Here is a 16,058-nt window from a genome sequence, read left to right on the forward strand (position 1 = left end):
AATCAGCAGATGTACCATCCTGCTGTAATGAATCTAGCCCTTTTAAGACCATAAGTCTTATTTACTAGTGAAATGTAATTTCTGGTGCAGATAGATCCAGGAAACTGTCAAACATGCTTTGTGCAACATTTAGTATGTGTTTTAGACATTTTTGGCCTCTTTTTTTTGCTATGTGCCACAAAGGGAAGTTACTTAGTAAAAAAAAAAAAAACATAACAAGGCATGGCCTAAATTGCACCAAACGTAAACTAAACCAACTAAAAGGTGATCTAACCTTAGACTAGAGAATGGAGAAACAATACTGGTAGCCCAGCGCTGCTCTCCAGTGAATTTCAACAGGCAGTGGGATAAGATTTATCCAACTTTTCTTTTGATTGCGTCAATTAGAACCAGCAGATACGCATTTTGGGGTAGGCCCCTTCATCAGTCAAGCTGGGTTAGACCTAAATCTTGGGGCTGGAGAATAAACCCCAAAACGCTGGTGTTACTAGAAGGCGCTGTGAGCCTACTGGGGAACACCAGGAGAAGTGGTCTCATTGGAAAGTAGCCCCGGGCTTACAGTATTATTTCTCCATTCGCTCCATTTTGTCCATCAGTTGGTGGATTTATCTGGTTGGCAGCGCCTCCTAGTGAAGTCAATTTTCATGCAAATCTACACTTTTTTTTTCTTCAGCTCCTTGAGGCTTCTGGTCCCCGGACATCCTAGTGGGCACCAGACCCTCATACACACCGGCTTTGCTCCACACCTTTCCTATCTCTTTTTAAACTTAGACTAGACAGTCTTCAAATTCAACAGATTTACTATTCATCAGAACTTCTGTGCTAAACTGGGGCTTTTTAAGACAGTCTAGTCTGTGCTTGCACTGTCTAACTTTTAGGCCAGCTGCACACAGCCGTGACGGGCTCCGCCATGGAATATTCCGTGGCGAAGCCCGTCACGGCGCCCCCCAGAGATCCCATACTTACCGCGGATCCGGCGTTCTGGGTCCCGCATGATGCTTCGGCGTGACGCACCACAGCGTAATGTAACACGCCGGCCACGTCACAAGACACGCCCACAGCGTCACATGACACGGCCGGCCGCGTCATATGATGCGGCGGCGGGGGGACGGAGAAGCGATTTCACCCTATCTTCCGCTGTGCTACAGCGGAAGATAGCGTGGGCGGACGGCTTCCATTGACTGCAATGGAAGCCGGCGGCGCGTACACCCGCGTCAAATAGAGCATGCCGTGGGTGAGGACGGGAGATTTTACGGTGCGGAATTCCGCGATGGAATTCTGCACCGTGAGCATTGAGCTATTAGGTTCAATAGAACCTAATAGCTGCGGGCAACGCGGTGGAAATCCGTCCGTGGGAAGGAGGCCTAAGAAAGTATTGGTAAATATGTTCTGATGTGTATTACTTGACATGTAGCAAATGGAGAAACAATACTAGTAGCCTGGCGATGCTCTCCAATGAATTTCAACAAGGATTGGGATAAGATTTATCCAACTTCACTTTCAATTAAAACCAGCAGATACGCATTTCGTGGTAGGCCCCTTCATCAGTCAAGGTGGGTTAGACATCACTCCTGGGGCAGGAGAATATACCCCAAAGTGCTGGTGTTCACAGAAAGATCTGTGAGCCTAGCCAGGGAACACCAGGATAAGTGGTCATGATAATGGGGTATTCTCCAGTCCCAAGAGTTATGTCTAACCCAGCTTGACTGATGAAGGGGCCTACCCCGAAACGCGTATCTGATGGTTTTAATTAACACAATAAAAATCTTATCCCACTGCCTGTTGAAATTCATTGGAGAGCAGTGCCAGACTACCAGTATTGTTTCTCCATTTGCTCCATTTTGTCCACCAATTGGTGGCTCTATCTGGTCGGCAGCGCCTCCTAGTGAAATTAGTTTTCACACAAATCCACACTCTTTTCTCTTCAGCTCCTTGAGTCTTCTGGCTCCCGGACATCATACTGGGCTCCAGACCCTTATACACATTGTGTTTGCTCCACCCCTTATCTACCTCTTTGTACTTGACATGTGACTGTACCAACCAATCGTTGGGTGTAGCCACCCACATTGCCATCACTGCTGTGGTCAGGTGATGGACTGCTGTGATCCCAAGTCGAATACAACGCATCATTGTTGCATCTAGATAAACAAACACCAGCAAGAGAACAGGGAACATTTCTATTTCAAAATGTTTTCAGGATGTACCATATAGAAAAATTATTAGGCAACAGTCAAATCTTTCTGAAGAAGTCTCTCTTTATATATTGTGCCAAATCTGTAATAGAATCCATTGTTCACATGATTTTCTGCCCCACAAAATGTTGAATTTCTTACTTTTTCCCATCAACTCTTCCATATTCTCCCCTATAGCAATCCTACAGTGACATGGGTAGGCCCATCTGGCTCCAGGTTGCTGAGTCTGGCTACAGATTCACATTGGGTTCAATTGCTGGAGGTGAGTGATATGTCTGCATGCTTGGGTTAATGTAATATAATCTCTCCAGAGCGGCACAGATCTGCAAAGGTGCATTGCATTGTTCAATAGAGCACAAACTGAAGGCCTTTTTTTTTGGCTATGATCACAAGGCCCCGCCAGTACAGCAGTGCCACCTCTGGCTCCAGACTGTCTTGAGAGTAGGACTTCCATAATAACACAGTACTTCCGGATACCGTTTTTTCTGCTCACGTTAATTATGTGCAGTGGCAGTAGTACAAGCAAATAAAAAAAACGAAGATGAAAGAAGAGAGGAACAGGAACATTAAAAGGAAGGGAAAATTAACTGCAATTCAGTTAAATGTATATTGAAAATTACATTTTAGTTTATTATACTGTCTCCTAAAAATGTACGTAAAAAGCAGTTTCCTATAAAATATGCCATTCTGTGGTTTATGAACTGATTTTAATGCATAAACTTATGAAAACAATATAACGGCGTAATGATTATTGTTACAGTCTATGGCCACATTACAGTGAAGGGCTCTTGAAGGTCCTGTGAGGTAATAAGAAACTTTTATTTTAGTCCTAAAGGGCATTGCCTCTTCACCTTTCACTGGAGATTATCCATAAATACCTCTATATTATTTTAGGTAATGTATAATAGTTAGAGATGAGCGAGCACGCTCGTTTAAGGCTGCTACTCGATCGAGTAGCAGTCTTATCGAGTAACTGTGTACCCGCCCGAGCAGCGTGTGGGGGAGAGTGAGAGAGATCCGCCGCCCCCCCCCCCCCCCCCCCCCCTCCTGCATGATGCTCGGGCGAGAACACAGTTACTCGATAAGACTGCTACTCGATTGAGTAGCAGCCTTAAACGAGCGTGCTCGCTCACCTCTAATAATACTTAACATGGATAAAGGACTAGAGTAGCAATAAAACTATCAGTAGTTGTTATTTTTTAATTAAAGCAGATCTCTAGTCTCTTGGTTTTCAGCTTTTTTAGCTCCACATTTTTGCCTAAGCATGATTTTCATGGAAATAAAATGTGATAAAGGTTGAACTGTTCAACCTCTAAGATCCTATAAAAAATAACATTATAATTGGAGAGTCGGATTACAGCTTAGAGGGGTTGCCCCGCAAAAAGAACCTTCTCCTCTACCCACAGGATCTGTGGTGGGACCCCCACCAATCACAAGAACCAGAGGTCCGGAGTGTTCCCGATTTGAATGTAGTGGTGGTCTTGCATGTACTCTACTGTCGTATTTATTTCTATGGGACTTCCAGAGACCGTTAAATGGGTTGCGCCACTATAAAAAAGCCGCTCAGCTTTGTCCTGGTGGAAAAGGCTGAAGAGAGGAGGGTAGAGTCATTTATTTATTTATTTATTTTTATGCCAGGTGGAGCTATTCGAGGGTCATTTTATCGGGACAACCACTTTAAAATGACCCTCTGGTCCTGGACAAACAAAGATGACCACACTGCATTCCTAGTCTACTACTTGCTGCTCTGACTCGCCACTACTGCTCACATTGACAGCACTGGTCAATCAAAACTGCGTTGGTGCAGCAAGTAGTCAGAAAAGCGGTGGGCTCAGCTTTGTTTGTCCAGCACCCAGGCGTCATTTTAAATACATGTGCTTGGCTATTTCATTGAAATGAAAGGAGCAATAGTGTGCAATTGTGCATTCATGACCACAGCTCCATTCATTTGGGAACACTTGGGACCCCCATTCTTGTGATTAGTGAGGGCCCCAGCAGTCGGACCCCCTCACAATTTGATACTTATAGAGGATACGTTCTTTTCGTGGGACACCCCTGTAACTCAGACATGACATGACTAACTTTCACCAGCAATGCTAGAACTGAAAGGTCACTTTGTTGATTAGTCAACAGAAACTTTGCCAAATCACCATATTTCTGTATCTGAGGCTTAACAGAAAGTTGTAGGTATAGTATGTCCCTGTTGACTGTTGTGGGTGCCATATTACAAATCCATACAACTCTGAGATTGCAGAGAACCATAATATGCCGATTTTTAAATTTAACTAGGCACCACAAATCATTATCAGAGGTTTGCAATTGCTAATATAAGAGGAATTGCTATATATTCCTATAACTGAATATGCAATATTTTTATCCTATTCCAGCGGTGGGTGCTACAGCTGTTTATCCTATTGACCTTGTGAAGACTCGTATGCAGAACCAACGATCCTCCTTTGTTGAAGAGCTGGTGTATAAAAACAGTTTTGACTGTGCTAAGAAAGTAATACGCTATGAAGGCTTCTTTGGACTTTATAGAGGTATGTCTACCATTGTCAATCCACAACCTAATGTTTTTTCACTACTTGGTTTTCCTGTAGCTTGGTCGCAAAGTAATTGTAATTACCACATATACTCGAGTATAAACCAAGGCACCTAATTTTACCACAAAAAACTGGGAAAACTTATTGACTCGAGTATAACCCTAGGGTGGGAAATGCAGCAGCTACTGGTACGGGATGTATGGGAAGTGCTAACGCAACACATGCAGTAACGCAGTGCGCTGCGGCCGGCGGCCCCATTGAAATCAATTGGCTGCCGGAACACCACACACACCTTCCATGGTGATTTTTCAGGGAAGGGCTTTAATTATAAGCCCTTTCCTGAAAAATCATCCCTAGTTGTGGTAAAAAAAATCAAAAAAAATCTATGCTTACCTCTCCGTCACTGCTGGGGCTCAGGCGCGTCTAGCCGCTTGGGTCCTGTCACTGTAATGAAGTTCTTTCAGCAGGCAGGGATTTAAAATCACTGCCTGCTAAAAGGGCTTAGTCTAATTGGCTGAGTGCCCAGCCAATCACAGGCAGCGCTCAGCCATTCATTGAATGACAGTGTCTTGTCGGTGTTGTCTATATAGCAACCAGTTGGATTACAGTCCTGCTCTGAAATGCAGTTTTTATGGGCAACACTTATAATTTTTCTTAGGACAGTTTTGATGAATGAAGCCCAATGTGTTCTTATCCTGTATCCAGAATACGGACCTGCTTGTTCAGGGTCTGGGGAGAAACTGAAAACTTTTATTTGTTAAACATTTTGTGCCAAACAAGTTTACCAACAATTTCCAATGTAATTTTATCGACCTAAGGCCGGCTTCACATGAGCGTGACGGGCTCCGCTGCGGAATATTCCGCAGTGAAGCCCGTCACGGCGCCCCCCAGAGACCCCATACTTACCAGCGGAAGATAGCGTGAAGACGCTTCCCCGCACACCGCCGTCGCGTCATGTGACACGCCCACCGCGTCACATGACGCGGCCGGCCGTGTCACGTGACGCGCCGGCCGCGTCATATGACGCGCGGCGGTAGGCGGGGAAGTGTTTTTTCACGCTATCTTCCGCTGTGTTACAGCGGGAGATAGCGTGAATGGACGGCTTCCATTGACTGCAATGGAAGCCGTCAGCGTGTACACCCGCGGCAAATAGAGCATGCCGCGGGTGAGGACGGGAGATTTCACGGTGCGAAATTCCGCGGTGGAATTACGCATCGTGAGCATTGTGCTATTAGGTTCAATAGAACCTAATAGCAGGGGGCAACGCAGCGGATTTTTGCCGCGAATTTACGCGGCGTAAATCCGTTCGTGGGAAGGAGGCCTAAAGGTCCAGTTTGATAACCAGGAAAAGTATCTGTGTTTGTGTGTACTTTGCAAAGACAGGAAAGGTAATCGCTGAGCTTTAGCCGCCATTAATTACAGGTAACTGCAAGAAAGTGGTTTGCAAAGCGCAACTTTGTTCTACTATATTTAGTTGAAGCGATTCTCTTCAGAAGTTTGTCCTCTTTAAGGTCATAGTTCTTCACGAATGCATCAAACTAATTTTGAACAGTTCTATACATTCTCTATATTTAGAAATGATTGGCGCATATACCACATCTCTTGAGGTGCATTTTAAAGGAAACATTCTTTGTTATGCCCCGCATCATTGGCTGTTGTGGTGATGACAAAGGAAAACAGACTACACTGGCTTTGTTCCACAGAGCGGCAGTAATGGATGGCGTGGGAGTGCTTGAAAAGCTGCAGAACTCTATAAATCCTGGTGTATTCAGATGTGAATATATTGGGTAGAAGTGGGAATAATGAATAGAAGATATTATTCTGTTTTTACAAGCTTTAATACTATTGGATAATATTAGTGATAATGATAATAACTGCACCATGAGTTTTAAATACACCTTCTAATTGATTTACTTAAAACAGCTTTTGTTTTTTGTTTTAACCTATTTTTTTATATTCTGGTTGCTATAATATTAAACACATATTTGAAAATCTGTTATTATGTCAATTTATATGATAGACTATTGTAAAACAATCTATGAGATATATATAGTCAAAAAACCTTAAGGGATGAGCTGAAAAGTTGCATGTAAACATGTGGGTGAATAAAGCGAGTACTACTTTTTATTTTTTTTTTTAAATTTTTTTGGAGTACTGCCACGTTCTTTTTATTTGACGTTTCGGAGATCGTATTATATCCAAATCACATTTACCCACCAGGACATCAGTGCTGCATATATATCTTAAATGGATTGTCTCCTCAAAGCAGATTTGTTGCAGAAATTTCTGTAACTGAAATTCAAGCATCATAGATCTAAATAGGGTTGTTTTGGCGGGAAGCACATGGATTCCTGCAAGTACCAATCACTTGAATATGCCTGGATATAGCCTAACACTGACTGTTATTTGCAGAGAAAATCTCTACCAGATGCAAATGCTTCCTGCAAAATAATTTTCCAGAAACCCCAAAGGGAAAAAAAAAAGAGAAAAATGGTGCTGACTAGAGTTGAGCGAACGTACTCTGCTGAGCTTGATGCTCGTTCGAGTTTTAGCGTACTCGATGGTGCTCTTTATTCTAACGAGCACCATGCCGTGTTCGACCCCGCCCCCGTTTTGGCTCCTCCCCGCTGTGACGTGCCTGTTTTGGCCCCTCCCCGCCGCAACGCAGTGCGTGCGTAAATGGCAAATGTTTTGAGAGAGAACGAACACACGAACCAAGAAAAAAAAAAAAAGCTCGGGACCCGGCGTCCCACATCCAAAAATGCTCGAGTCTCCCATTGTAGTCAATGGGGTTCGTTACTCGAGTAGAGCTATCGAATTTTACGAAAAGCTTGATACGAATAACGCGGACCAGAGCATTTGGGTGCTCGATCATCTCTAGTGCTGACCTAAGTGTAGTATTTATAAATCACAATTTATAAAGGGGTTGTCCAGTTGTAAATTATTATTGGCCTATCCTTGAGGTAGGTCATGCATGGTAGATAAGCGATGACCTGCTGCCCAGGACCCAGAGCTATTCTCTGGGCCAGTGCACTCATGCACTGATCTAATTTATGCAGGAATCAAGACAGCTCCATTCTCTCTGTAATGGACAGGCTTGGTGTTACACCCATTTATTTCAATGGGAACTTGGCCTATAATACCAAGCCTGGCCACTGTAGTGACAACAGAGTTGTCTGCTTCCTGCAGAAATCATCTCAGAGCACAAGCACACCATCCCAGAGTATTATCTTATTGGTTGGGTTCTGAGGAAGCAGACCATCCCCGATCTACTATTGATGGTCTATCCTAAGAAAAGGCCATTAATAGTTTGCAACTGAATAACCCCTTTTAGTAGGATATATACACTCTATGCCTGCTGAAGTTGTGCCCATCAAGGCACAACTCCAAGAATAGCTAAAGTAAAATTGTTATTCTCCAGTTCATCAGCCTCTGGTTAAGGTGACACTAGGGAAGTATTGTACAGTGTGGCTTTTAAGATTGAATAAGTACGTTGGATATAATCCTCAGCATTGTAAGATTCCAGTTATTCAGCAGCGTCAATAGTGTGATCTTTCTTTTATTTAGATCTAACTCTGGAAAATAAGCCATCGTAAGGCCTTCTAATTTATGGACCTGAATGTCTTGAGTTCTACTTATGGAAACACTTTGATTGGGATGTACTAGAAAATATACAAAATGCATTGCAATTATGACCATACAAAATTTTCTACTGGAGCGGCTTATCATGCATAGCAATGTTTTCCAACCAGGGTTCCCAAGAAAACTGGAATTTCTTTATCCCTAATCAGAGATTCTCCATAACACAGCAGCAAAACCTGTCCCTTACATTTGGGAAGCCAAACTGATTTCGCTGAGCTCTTAAATTTAATAACCTTTACATCCCTCTATAGCTGCATGCACCACCTCCACCAAACTTTTCCTGTAGCTGTAAATAAGATTTTCACACCATTGACAAGGAATTCTGAACGTGTGTTTTCAGATGTGTTTTCACACAGTTAATCAGTATTTCTGGGATGCCTTGTATGCACAGCCCTCTCTTCAGGTTACTCTACAGTATCTAGATAGCATTATGGTCAAGATGATGACTTGGCCATTCTGCTTTTTCTACCGTTCTTTACGGGTTTGTAGACTTTTGAATCGCCCTGTATTATAGCATTTTCAATCTAATCCTTATCTAAAGGACAAAAATGCTAGCATTAATCGCTTAATGAGGAGACCAATTATCCCGGCAATTCATGCATTTACATGAGGATTTCAGCACCTACGAAATACAGTATGCTCTCAATGCCCGTTCTGCGTTCATTGGGTACAGTACTGAAGATGTGATTTGTCTTTTGTAGACTTCTGGTACAGAAGGGGTCTGTTGTCATACAGGAGATGAGGAGGGGTGTGATAGCATTTTGTGACTTGTCTCCCTCATAATATTCAGTGGGTGTTCTCTTATAACGGTTCACAGACCATGGAGGGAGGATCGCTTTCTTTGTATTCTCTTCAACTCCCCTTGCATCTAATAACTACCTTTCTCCTACATAGAAGTCTTTTAAATTACTGACATGGGGATGGAAATCGAGGCAGTTTCATTATCTATTGGCTGGGTTCCTCTTGGTAAATGTTAAAAGAAAAGGCTCATCCCTCTCCTGTCTTTGGTATGTCAGTGATTTGTTATTTATATGCTTAGTGAATGGAAGCCAGGAAATCAGTATTCACCGTTAGACAACATCAAATCAATTTCACTTACTCATTGTGGATTTCGGGTTCTGGGGATGGAATGGATGTATCTATGGGTTTCTCAGTAAAAGCCATGCTGTGGGTCACTTAGTTGCTTGCGCAGTCTCTGGGATAGATTTATTGCTTGTCGTGTTAGTTTATTTGTTTATTGGTGACATCTTCTATGGAGTATGGACGCCGGTTAAACAGAACCTTCTTGCTCATACTTTTTGTCCTGAACTCCTTATGGTTCATCTTACATGTATAATGAATGAATAAGTACGTGCAGATCTTTGTTTTAAGACGTATCAGTAATTACATTAGGCCAGATTTACTAATGCTAATATATAAACGCCACAAATTTTAGACGAGGCGGTTAGGAAATGCGCCAAATTAATCTCCGTGGCGCATACAGTTTAATAGATTTGGTGCTTTGTGCTAGAAGTTGAACAATTTTCCCTTCCTTATACCAGCTGAAGGCTGCCTTACTTTACACCATTATTTTACGCAAAAAAATAGGCCATTGATATATATGGTGCATTTTATGACAAAGCCATACACTCTTTTCTAGATACTTCTGAAAAGGCGCAAAAAGTGACTAAAAGAAATAATAAATTTGATGTACGGCATTTGCGTCAGTTTTTGCAGCATTTTGAATACTAAATTTTCCCCATTGTCTTTTTTTTCACCTTTTTGCTTCTACTTTCTGTAAAGTTTAATCCTGGTTCTTTTAAAGGGATTCTGTTATCGGGTTCATGAAGTTTTACTGGAAGTTGAGTCACAGAGTAGGCCATGCCAGCTTCTCCCCGCCTGCATCATGCAGACTGACAGCTCTCTCCCCCTTTGTGTATAGGGAGCTGTCCCTCTGTATTCTGGAGGCGGGAAAAGGCCAATGTGGTGGGCTATGCTGACTTCTCCCTGCCTGCATTATGCAGATTGACAGCTCTCTCCGCTTTTGTGTATAGGGAGAAAGCTGTCGCTCTGCATTCTGGGAACAGGAAGAGGCCAGTGCAGTCTACCTCCATGCCTCGAAGCTGAGCTCTGAGTCAAACATTTTTGAACCTGGTGACAGAATCCGTTTATTATTTATGGTAATCATGGCTACGTCCCGGGGCATTTATGTATGGAAGTAAAAACACTCCTTTATAATATATACACATGTATCTAGCTATAGCCATGGCAAGTAGAGTGAGGATGTGATTAGTTTACACTGGTGGCTGCAGTCTGAAAATCACAATAGGGAAGGAAAACCGTTTTTTTACGTTTCAGTTTTTTAGTTTTATGTGAGCTTAATTCTTTGAGAAAAAAGAGTTTTGACCGCCATGATTTATATAGTCTGTTGACTTCTTTAAAATATTTAGGTTGTGGAAAAAATGTTTTTAACAGACTATACATCAACTAAGACCATTCTCACATAAACCACTTTTTACCGCGCTCAGCTCGGTGTTTCATACGCCTGGCTAAACTCTATACAACGCCTCCGTTGATTTCAATGGGGCTTCGCAGACCAGGTTCAAACGCTATCAGCTCTATTTTCATGTTTTTAAGCGCTTTTTAACGCACTTCATCACCTATTACAATGATGGGGGGCATTAAAAACGTAGTCAACGTTGTACAATGCATTTGAAAACGCCGCTTGAAATCGTGGCGTATTGATAACGCCTGTGTGATGGAGGCCTCATAGCTTTCATCTTATTTTTTTATCGTGGGAGGGGTCTCCCCACATCATTCACATTTGTCTGTTGTAGTGAGCTAAAGAGCGGAGGCTCCTTGACCCAATATAAAATCTGTAACAGATGACTTCACCTTCCATTTATACCAATAGTTATTTCTTTTGTGGCAGAGAACGTCTTGGCCTCCTCAGGCACTAGGTCTTGGGTGTGACTGTTACCTTGGCACAAAGTATAGCAAGAGCCCTGGTAGAGAGTGCTACCACATTGATGAAAATGTAGGCCAAAACCACACATTCTTGCATATGATTTTTTGAAGTAGCCAATGGAAGTTTCCTTTTTGAGACTTAGTAAAACTTTTTTTATTGCGACATTAAAGGGGTTATTTGAGGACAGTTTTTTTTTTTTTCCAAAATGTGCTCAGCCTGCTCTACCAACATACAAGACATACACTATCCTACCAAAAGTAATTGGGCACCTGAGCAAGAATCCAAAGTAGTATTTATTTACATGTTAATACTTAGTGGTGCTCTTTTGGCCCTAATGACATTGGATACACTCTGTGGCATACTTTCTTCTAACACCTGATATACTTTCCCTCCATTCATCCTGAAAATGTCTGGTGAGTTCTCTCAAAGAAGATGTGTACTGTTCATATTTTTTAACCCAATGTTCTAGTTTGTTCCAAAGATGTTCAGGTTGAGACTCTGTGCAAGCTAGTGCAATCGTGGAACATCCATATCCCCTAACTTAAATAAAATAGTGTTGGATTTGTGACAAGGCACCTTGTTTTGTTGGAAGTATTGCTGACCTTTCCCAGATTATTGTCGCATTGTAGGCAGCACATTATTATCTAGAATGTCAAGGTATGCTTCTTGGGTCCATAATTCTTGCCAGTATAACTAACGGACTAAAACCATGCTATGTAAAGCATCCCCAAACCATAGTAGAACCTCCCCCATAAACGTATTTGCTGGCACAAGACACTGAGGCAAAGGCATTTCCCAGGCATCCTCCACACCTGGGTATGTCCACCTGAAACTAGAGCAGTTTGATTTGTCACTCTATAGAATATGCTTCCATTGCTCAACTGTACAATAACTACACTTCTTGCACCTTTGTAGTCGGGCCAATGCATCTTCATTGAGAGGACTCCCCAAACATTTGCAGGATGAATATATGGAAGAACTAGCTGAAGTGTAACAGATGCTAGTCTCCATGGCATACTTTACTATCTGATGTCATTAGGACCAAAGAAGGCGCCACTAAGTATTAGCATATGTAAATTAATACTCATTTTGATCTTTTCTCAGGTGTCCAATTACCTTTGATAGAACAGGGTATTCTCTTTTCCCTGCTCCCAATCCTCTGGTGCCTGATTCCCCACTGGTCTTCACTTCCTGGCGCAGGGGGCCAATGATAACGTCAGTGACACAGGGTCCATATGTCTGCTGCAGTGAATCACCGGCTAACTACAGCCGGTGATTGGCTACATTGATCACATGTCATGATGTCAGGTCGCTGTCGCTCTGCAGCCAGAAGTTTGAAGATCAGTGGAGAAGCCCCAGTAGCCCTGGAGCAGCGAGGCAGGTGTGTATGGCTTCTTTTATGTTGGTACAGCAAGCCAAGCAGGTTTTTGGGAAAAAAAAGTCCCTTTAACATTATCTGTTCACAAGCAATATTGTTGACATACTTGTCAGGCACGGAGCAAAGTAGTACAAAAATTGTGATTTAGTGTTACCAAAAATGCCAAGTAGAAGCAGATAAAAAAAATCTGCGAAAAGAATGGTTGGGCCAGATCCATATATAGCCTAAAAATGTTCTGCATATCTGCAGCGCATCAACAGAAAAATCCACATGTGTAGCAGGCAGATGTTGCTGGGGATCTCATCTGCTATAAAAGGAGTGAAATCCAAAAGGAAAAATCTGCAGAAGAATTTGACTTTCTGTGGACCTGAGTTTTAATTTATTTATTTATTTTGTTTTGTTTTTCTTTTATGTACTGCAGTCCAATTTCCCCATGGAAATTCTTCGTGGTGTAGGGATGACCTTTGATCAATTCTCATCCACTTTGCTGTTACTGTATTTCGCTGCATATTGTCCATGCGCCAATACGCAGGATTTCCATTCCGCATAGATGTACCCTTGCTATCAGACAAGGACAATAAAATGGATAAATGGAGAGTGTAAAGGGGAGGCAAAGTGAGGGTCCGCCGTTCTTCGTTTGACCGTAAAAATAAAAAAGCCTATTGTTCCAGTCCATAGCATAGTCACCATTTACAATATTCCAAATATTAGCTCATTGGGGCCATGTGAACCATAAATCATGAATGTTCTATCAGTCTCCTATTCTCCATGATCAGAGTGAGCCTGGATCCTGTAAGGCAGCACATCATGGACTCATTGACACTTTTTATGCCACGGTAAGGAGCCGTATATGTTAGTCAGAGTATTGTTATACAGATGCTTACAGCATTGATCCATAATATAGCTGTGTGCAAGTGACATGACGCCATAGAGTGGTGGAATTGGGTTGAGTATGTCAAGGCAGTAAGTAATCTTTGCCTTTGACAGAACATGCTTTTAAAATAAAGTGTGTATACTCAAATTGTCATCTGAGATGACTTGTCATATTTGTTTGCAACTTTGTTCTCACCTGCTAAAGAAAATGTAATTTAGGCTAAGTTCACACTAGTGTTTTTCCAGCAGATCTTGTTTTTGAAAAAACTGAGCCGTACAAAATAGAACTGAACGGAAAGCATTCTTCTAAACACAGCGCCACCCTATTCCATGGGTTGTGTATGTTACTGCTGCTCAGCTCCCATTCACTTCAGTGGAGTTGAGCGGCAATGTTTTTCTAACCCTGGAAAAGCCCTTAAATCCCCAGGTCAGACAGTACTTCTATGTATAACCCATAATCTGTATTCTGGATGTTATTGTCAACACCCGCCCACCCCCAACATATTTCATGGACTTGAAACTCTTAATTCTAATGGGAATGTTTGTTCTTTAAAGATGATTATGTTCTATTTATTCTATGACACAGCTTTTCTTGCCCTGTGTATACCTTATAACAGGGGTATACAATAAACTCAGAACTGCCCCCCACAAAGAAATGATATTAGAGCATATGTATAACACAATAGCTTAGATGCAGTTCATCTCTAGTATACCTCTAAGTAAGGTAACTGCCATACTCTAGTCAGATTCCAGCTCCACACAGTGATAGTGATTACAGTGCAGTTACCTCCACTGATGATAGGTGGAATTTTCTTTGATTGGTGATGTCCATGAGCTTCAAGCCACTACTCCTCTCTGTGCACTCTTCCCTTCCTACCACTGCCTCTAATTAACCTCTCACTACCTCCAGAGTACCGCTGTCCCCTCTGTAGCCCCACAAGTAATAGTGTCTCCTCTGTGGCTCCACAAAGTACTTGTGTCCCCTCTTTCTCCCCCTTTCCCAAATGTCCAGCCAACAGGTGCAGCACAAGTCTGTCTGTAATTTTCATTCTATCTGGTCCGTACCCCACTGTCTCAGTCAGTGCAGGCTGCCTCCTCCTTCTTGTCAGTGTAGTACTGCTGGAGAGATGGCGAAGAGGCAGCCTGCACTGACTGAGCCAACAACGTCTGGACCAACAGAAGTGTCCTTGGCTCCCATAGCAATCACATGGTCTGCCTATATTAGTGGCACGCCACTGCCTAATAAATGACATTTTTTGCTGTTTTTTAGACAACAGGAGGAAAAAAATATCTTTGCTTACCACTGGTTACATCGTATGCTTACTGGTTATGTTGAATAGTCCCATAAACCTAACGATCGATTGTGATTGTCTGTGGCCAAATGTTTAATAGTGGATAATGCTATTGAATCCCCCGCTGTGTAGGTGGCAAGTACACATGAGACTCCTTAAGGTTTTTGTTGCTTTGAAAAGAATTCTTTTAATTCTTCGTTAACAAGGATTGTGGGTGTTTTATGATCGAGTTGAAATGATTGAGTAGCTGTGAATGTTTCAATGATTTATTTTATGCTGGTTGAACGACATCTGCAGCACAGCTGGGAGGACGTGTTTATATGTGTTTCCTTATAATTTATGATGTCAGTAGGTATGTATGCATTGTAAGAAAATAACCATATCTACTACTGCAGACCTCAAAAAGCACACACACAAAACAATCATCGTTATACTGGAAACTCGCATGCAGTTTTTTGAGCCAAAATCGGAAGTAGATCAAAAGGAATGGGAAATATAAAGGAAGAACTTCTACTTCTGCTTCCTGCTGGAACCACTTAAGATTATGACTCAAACACTTCATGTGTGTTTCCAAGCATATAGTTGAGGGACGGTTTAAGCATTTTACATGCAGGCACATTCTACTTATCCTATTCTGAGCTATCGTGCTCCAGACGTGAGTGGTTCAACTCCTTTAGGTTCAGCAAGTGTTTCAAAAACTATAAGGCCTCATGTCCACGGGCAAAAGAAGAATTAAAATCCGCAGCGGATTTGAACTCTTCTCCTGCCCGCGGATCCACATCCCATAGGGATGCATTGACCACCCGCGGGTAGATAAATACCCGCGGATGGTCAATAAAAGTGATTTTTTTTTAAATGGAGCATGAAAAAATCTGGACCATGCTCCATTTTCGTGCGGGTCTCCCGCGGGCTTCTATTGAAGCCTATAGAAGCAGTCCGGATCTGCTGGAGACCAAAATCGGAATTTACTCACCTCTCGCCCGCTCCGGATCTTCCCTTCGCCGCGGCTTCATCTTCTCTCCGTCGCAGCCGGAACCTTTTTTCTTCGGGCTGGCGCATGCGCGGGGCACGTAACAGACGTGCCCTGCGCATCCGCCGGGCCGAAGAAAGAAGATCCGGCCGCGACGGACAGAAGATGGAGCCGCGGCGAAGGGAAGATCCGGAGCGGGCGAGAGGTGAGTTAATTCTGAT

At 42.6% G+C, this 16,058-nt stretch overlaps 1 protein-coding gene across 1 annotated transcript in view; it reads left to right on the forward strand.

Annotated features, from left to right (window-relative positions):
• SLC25A12 (solute carrier family 25 member 12) overlaps positions 1-16,058 on the forward strand; it is a 144,108-nt gene that overhangs the window by 82,859 nt on the left and 45,191 nt on the right. The window contains exons 10-11 of the mRNA XM_066575859.1: positions 2,370-2,454; positions 4,580-4,732. Of these exons, the coding sequence (XP_066431956.1) occupies positions 2,370-2,454; positions 4,580-4,732 (238 nt within the window). The remainder of the gene's footprint in view (positions 1-2,369; positions 2,455-4,579; positions 4,733-16,058) is intronic.

Source organism: Eleutherodactylus coqui, chromosome 8 (genome assembly GCF_035609145.1).
Source record: "Eleutherodactylus coqui strain aEleCoq1 chromosome 8, aEleCoq1.hap1, whole genome shotgun sequence".
In the NCBI taxonomy this organism is placed as follows: domain Eukaryota; kingdom Metazoa; phylum Chordata; class Amphibia; order Anura; family Eleutherodactylidae; genus Eleutherodactylus; species Eleutherodactylus coqui.